The sequence below is a fragment of the Tinamus guttatus genome, unplaced genomic scaffold (assembly GCF_059628265.1).
Source record: "Tinamus guttatus ecotype Peru unplaced genomic scaffold, ASM5962826v1 Tinamus_guttatus_pri_ptg000383l, whole genome shotgun sequence".
NCBI lineage: Eukaryota > Metazoa > Chordata > Aves > Tinamiformes > Tinamidae > Tinamus > Tinamus guttatus.
Window position 1 is genome coordinate 6,307,528 of NW_028288917.1, and position 6,404 is coordinate 6,313,931.

Consider the following 6,404-nt stretch of genomic DNA (forward strand, 5'->3'; position numbering starts at 1 on the left):
CTCTCAGGACCAACAGAAAGACAGAATGAGAGACCTCTTATCTATAAAGCTAGCTGCAAACAGTCATTAAATATTATTAAATGTTAACAGTGAGACTTTATTTCTCTTAAATTACTGATTCTAAGAGATAAACGAAGACATCCAGCATTGTCCAGCATAACCCATAATTCAAACCATTTCATTTGCTGGTGCTCAGCTAGATCCCCCAGAGAACTGATTGTAGTAGGGCAAACCCAATCCATACACGGAGAAATAGAGATCATGAAACCTTAATTATTTTCATTAATTCCACTTGGAGACTATGAGGAATCACGGGGAAAATGCAATAGAATTTTTGTGATTTTATGTTGTTGCTCACTGGTCTCCATGGAAAATTTTGATCACTTTTGGAACATCTTTTTCGTCCATTAGTGGCTTCCTCTGACTGCCAGGCTGTAGAAATTTCTTTATTGTGGGGACATTACTTATTCTTGCTTTAAAACTCTACAAAACAAAGACAGAACAGCGCTACACTTAAGAATCGTGGTTTTTATCAGACATTTGGACGTTACCCTTTCTATAAAAGTAACTTTGGGGGCTGACCATGCAGCAGACTCTTTATACTTTGTCCCTATTAACGCTTTTTAACCAGATGTGAGAGGTTTAAGAAGGCAATGACAATTGGTATTTGAGGCAGGCTAAAACTACTCAGGATATTTGATTTTGTCTTTCCTTTCCCTCCCGCTCCCTCATACTTCTTAGCCAGTGTAAATCCACTTCTGATTCACTTAATATTAAAAGTGCCCATTTCGTTACCTGCAGGAGAGGAAAGTTGGCAAGTATATCAGGCTTGACCTCCTCTGCCATTAAAAGGCTTTCAAGTAATTGCACATCTGCCCTGCTAAGCTGGTTGCCCACAAGGAAGCCTTGTCCATGGTCCTTCAAAGCCTGAAAAGGGAGAACAATGACCAGATGTATAAACAACCAATCTGACCACATTCTGACTGCATCACTCCTTTCTATTAGGCAGATTTTTCACACGTCTAATTTCCAGCCCTCATCCTTTCACTTCCATAACCCTCATAATCCAGACCTCTGTGCTGAAGGCTCAGAGTTGCTGGAATACAACCATGACCGCAAATGCCCCACAAAATTTACAAGAGGTTTTAAGTTCAGCCCAGAGTATAACAGAATATTTTGAACTCCATCAAAAGACCAGCACATCCCTTACTTCTTGTTTGTCTGCACTTCTGTGTTGGCAAATGTCATGTTAAGATCTCTCCATATGTAACCTTCTTGTTACAGGAGGAACTACAATGTTTTCACATAGCAAAGACATGATTTTACAGAGTCCTCTACTGAATATACTTTTAGTGGAAATTTAATATAGAAAATGATACTAAAGTGACTTTTGTCCAAAACAACATATAGTCTGAAACTTATGTGGGGAGCTCAGTCTATCCCATGTCTTTGCAGCACTGCATACTTCCAAGATTTGTAGCATCCTTTACCCCTTTTGTATTCCCTCAGCCCTGCCTTCTTCAAGACATTGCACATATATTTAAGTGGTATCTCCCTCTCCATTTTTCTGAGTTAAGTTTGCATGTATCGACCCAGGATGGCATTTCAGAAAGCCACATGAACTATGTTGCTATATCTTGGCTTCTCATAGACTATACCTTCTCATAGACTGGATAGTATCTGTTTGTGGCCTTGTCCACAGTGTTAGCAAGGTATTCCTCCTTTTTATCAGCTGGTTGGTAAGGAGCCCTCATGACTAAGTCATTCAGATCCGTTATTGATTCCGCATACATATCAATTCTGGAAGAAAAAGGTTGATTTGGTCAATTCGCCGTAATAACATAGAAGTACTGACAGCCCCAGTTGAGATGTTAGGAACATCTCTTCTGCCCAAAACACATAGCGTGGAGCAGAACCCAGCAAGTGAAGCAGCTTCTATTTTGAGAGGAGTTAAAAGGCAAGTGGAATATGCCTAACCAAACTAAAGTACTACATCCCTTCCATTTTTTGATAGTAGTGGTACTGATCTGTAGCAACTTTTTCTACCGTATGTACAAGGTGGGCATATGTCATCCAGACCGGTGCTAAAAAAACAAACAAGCAAAAAATCAGATGTGTTAAACCGTGGTTCTCTCCATGTCCTACTGGATACCATCAAATGTGTCTGCTTGTGCAAAGCATTTCATGTTATTTACATAGTCAACAGTGATGCTGGCGACTCGAGTGGGCAGTGCATGAAGAGAGGCAGCAGGAAGACAGACTGTGCTCTGGGCTCCTGGCAACTCTCCTCTGCTAATTACATTGCCCTTTGGTCTTCAGGAACACCCTTCCGATAACTATACTTGCCACCAAGAGTCAAGTCAGCAGGAACTCCCTTGCTCACTTGGTGGTTAATCCTATTGTAGACATCACCTGCAGCCAAGGGCAGGTCACGCCACACAAAAAACCTGCCAAATCAGCCTGAATCTAATAGTAAGCTGGGATATACTTGCGGTGTTACACAACAAGGCTGTGTGCATTGTAGCCTATCAAACAGGTAGTATTGATACAGTACAGGGCTCTCTCCTTCAGGTCCTTCCCGTAGAGGTTGTGCTTTGCTGCTATGTAGTTGAGGATGGCTCTGCTCTCCACCATCTTCATCCCATCGATCTCCACCATGGGCACTTGCTGAAACATCAGATCTCCACCTGGAGTAAAGGGGAGATGATCATGATATATATAGCCTCTGAATGAGGACCATCAGTGGGTGTTTAGCAAAAATGTCTTATGATGCATATTATTTGATCTGAAACAGTCTTCCTCACTCTCATATTATGGTATGGAAAAAGGTTTACCATGAAATGAAGAACCATTTCTTGGTGATATGTTAGTCCAAATTTATAACAATCAGCTTCTCAAAGTTACTTCAAATCTGATGAAGCCCCCAGATGCAGGACTAAGAATCACACACTGAAAAGGGCAACTCCTGCACTGCATGGTCCTAACTCGGATGAATTTCCATTGAGGCTAACACAGACAGGAAGGACTGAAGGACCTGGCCCAGCTGACCCATCCCAAACCAGTTTCTGTCATGCTGTGATAAATACTATGGAAATGCGGACTATTAAAAAGCTTGCTGACCTGGATGCCTATATAAATGTTTATACCTATCTTTGTGACTACTATACTGACTATAACTAATCAGAGATGTATGTCAGAGAAGCTGCTTTATGGGATCACATTTATGGTCTTAAATAACTGATATACTGTGTCCCTCCTTGGATCTACTGTAAGGCAAGTGTGCATAGAAACTGTCTGCTATTAAGGGCATAATTTTACAGTTATGCTAATGTCTGCAAATACAGCTGTGCTTTTTGAAAGCAAGCAGGTGCCAGGAGCATCAACTCATTCTTGTAAGATCCAGCCTTGATTTCTTAAGAGAGACATGAGACTTCTCAGGTTTCTAAGACAAATAGTCCCATCATTAAAAAGTGAGGCAAACTTACTCTTCTGTAACCTTAAAAGGTCATCCCTTGTTTCCAGAAAAACTTCTTCGAACTGCAGGAAATAGAGAAGAAATATTGTCACTTGATGTTTTAGCTTCTGCATTGCAGGAGACAGCTGAGGATCAGGAGCTATGCTCCTCTCCTCTTCCCTCTTCCATACGAATCACATCTGTGTTCAGGCAAGACTTTGGCTAAACCAGAGGTGCCCAGAAGCCACAGAGCACTCTCTTCTGGGCAAATACAACCGTGCTGCTCCTGGTCTCAGCACTGGCAAACACCAGAGCAAGAGATGGTGCAGAGAGAAGGGAGGGTGGTTAGTTGACAGCAGAAATGCGCTAGAGCATCTTTGCCACAAGCTGGGAAGAGGGATGAGGAAGAGAAAGGATCACGTGTCCTCTGCAGCCTTCTGGCTCATTGCCTGTCACCATGACAAAAGCTCTCAGCTCTTAAACACACAGATCCTTCAAACTGACTTCCCTTCCAGCATTAATACTGGAAATAGTTCGAGCTGAGAAGAAAGACTGCTTGTTTTTTGTAAGGCAGTACCTCCAAGGGGAAGTTCTGCTGTAACAGGCATAACAAACACTCTTCTGGGGATGGGGGTTTAGCCTAGAGGCCTTCAGAGTTGAATGGGCAGAACCCCTATGATCAGAAGATGGAGACTACCCCTGGGGTTGTGAAGAAATTATTTGGCTAGCTCTAGGGTGATGCACTCATAAGGATGATTTGGTCCTCATCATGCACTGCTCTAAGCACAAAACTTGAAACTGCTGGACAGTCGCAGTTTTGATAAGGGGCAGTAAAAATAAGATTTCTCACATGCTCTTAGCATAAAAAAGAAAGCAGACCTCGACTCCAGCTGCTGCCAGTAGCCACCGAATCGTTTCCATCCGGCCTCGGCCATTGAAGTAGTGGAGCTTGGGTTTCCCAGACATGTTTCCAGGTACCTGATTTCCTACTGTCTACAATAAAGAACAAAGTTTTGCAGAATAAGAATTCAGAATGTTGGCTTTCACTCTCTAACTGCTTCTCAAACATCATTCAAAGCTGTCTCATTTCAAACCAATGATTTTTGATCCTGGACTCTCATCAGATTAACAGAGGCATTCAAATGGGTTGTATCATGTTGTCTTAAGATGCCTTTTACCCATGCAATTTATTTATCTTACAAAGAATGACTTGTCCACTCCAGAGAGAAAGTAAGTAGATCAAAATTTGTTTTCCGAACACTTCCACTCTCCCAAAGTTCTCTGCTCTTACCAAAGAGCAGGCTGTGCAATATTCACGGCTCTGTCTATTTGGACGTTATTCCAGTACATAGTCTACTATCTAAGCAGATACACGGTACAAACTCAGATCTTCTTTTTTCCTCTAGCAGTTGTTAGGTTTCATTTTAAGGAGGTGGGAAGGTTTTTTTTTTTTTTTTTTTCCCTCCACTGCATGCAGTCTCATTTACAGCACACTCCACTCCTCTCATTCTGGGAAGCAAGTACTAAAAAACTATTTTTTACTAACTCTACTAATAGTAGATTGACCGACAGTTTTAATCACAAGCACAGTCAAAGTAAAATATTTAATCTGTTTAATTCTGGGGTTTTACTTTCCTTTTTAATTTTTTCCTTGAAATTCTGCTACATTTTTAAGAGATCACTCTGTTGCCAAGAGTAGATCCAGCTTTATCAGTAGAGTCAACATTTAAAGAATAAATACAGATGGAATGTGAAGCAACAGCCCATTCTGGGTGCACTCCCATCCACTCCATTAGGAAACATTTTGTGCACAGAGGCAGCAAATGCATAGACAATACTCAGCTTTATCCTACTTTCACAGTTATAAACACCACGCCAACAATAAAATTGAAGAAATAAAGCAGCAAAAACCAGAATTGTCTATAAAAAGCATATATTCCTCTTGCAAGCAGCACATAATCTTCTCTGAAATAGGAAGAAGGTGGTAACAGGAAGCACTCCTCACATTTCTGAGATCAGAATACATGTGTTTTTAATCATTACTCCTGGCAAGCACATACTTTAAAGTGAACTTTCCATGCCACGTCAGTAATGAAAGCAACTACAAGTGTTTAATCCATTAATCCACCAACTTAACTTTCAAGTGCACCAATTCCCTATGCATATCTAAGAGCCAAAAAGCTTACCTTGTACAAAGTGTAACTCCCTGTAAGCTCCCAGTAGCTTTGCCCTGAAGTTATATAGCTGAGTAGCCCCTCCTACAAAGGCTATTACAGACAATTCTCTGAAGATAAGAAACTTCTCATTCTCTAAATAACTAATTCTGCTTCGTCACTATGCACTAACAGAAAAGAAATTTCTCAATAAGCTTACGTGTACAAATGTAGGACTCAGCAATTCAAGATCAGTTTGAACATCTGAGCTGGCAGAAAACACGATGCCTTTTATTTTCACTGTTGAGGATTCTGCAAGCTTAAAATAATCAACATAGCTGAAAGATTTCCAAGATTAAAAAATTCTTGCAATGGTAACCATTTTTTACTTAAATATGTTATGATTTTGTACTTCTAAAAAATTGGCCCTTTACTGATCAACTAATTCAGCTTGAATCATACATAAGCTTCCTTCCCTTCTCTACCAGTGGGGCATATTCCTCCTGGACATTTATACCTGCCTAATATTGACTCATGTCTGTTAAATTTCATTCCTAAACATAAAAGATTCTGTTTCCATCAAAGATAATTCCCTGAATTTGATGTGGTGAAAATGCACGGTACTGGCAACTCCAGGTGACAGTGAAAGAAGAATGATATCAGTAAAAAAACGTTTGTCCTCTGCACTCCTGGCAGCTTTCTTCAGATAATTTTATTTACTTTAAGGAGTAAATAGAGCATAAACTCCCTTGCACCCTCCTGCCTATCTAATCTAGCTGGTCAATAATGCTGTAAAC

At 40.6% G+C, this 6,404-nt stretch overlaps 1 protein-coding gene across 1 annotated transcript; it reads right to left on the minus strand.

Moving 5' to 3' along the window:
* Window positions 1-336: 336 nt before the first annotated feature.
* On the minus strand, window positions 337-5,653 carry LOC104575854 (glutathione S-transferase-like). Its single transcript, XM_088530622.1, has 7 exons — window positions 5,641-5,653; window positions 4,334-4,443; window positions 3,486-3,537; window positions 2,555-2,687; window positions 1,659-1,800; window positions 796-927; window positions 337-483 (listed from the first exon to the last, which is right to left on the minus strand). Exons 2-7 carry the CDS (start codon window positions 4,418-4,420, stop codon window positions 355-357), a joined length of 675 nt encoding a protein of 224 aa, XP_088386748.1. The 5' UTR covers window positions 4,421-4,443; window positions 5,641-5,653; the 3' UTR covers window positions 337-354.
* Between the last annotated feature and the right edge of the window lie 751 nt (window positions 5,654-6,404).

Coding starts and splice junctions, on each gene's coding strand:
- LOC104575854 (XM_088530622.1), bottom strand. CDS start 4,420: ATGTCTGGGAAACCCAAGCTCCACTACTTCAATGGCCGAGGCCGGATG. Junction 3,538..4,333: donor TGGCAGCAGCTGGAGTCGAG/GTCTGCTTTCTT, acceptor TATTTCCTGCAG/TTCGAAGAAGTTTTTCTGGA. Junction 2,688..3,485: donor CCTTTTAAGGTTACAGAAGA/GTAAGTTTGCCT, acceptor CCTTTACTCCAG/GTGGAGATCTGATGTTTCAG.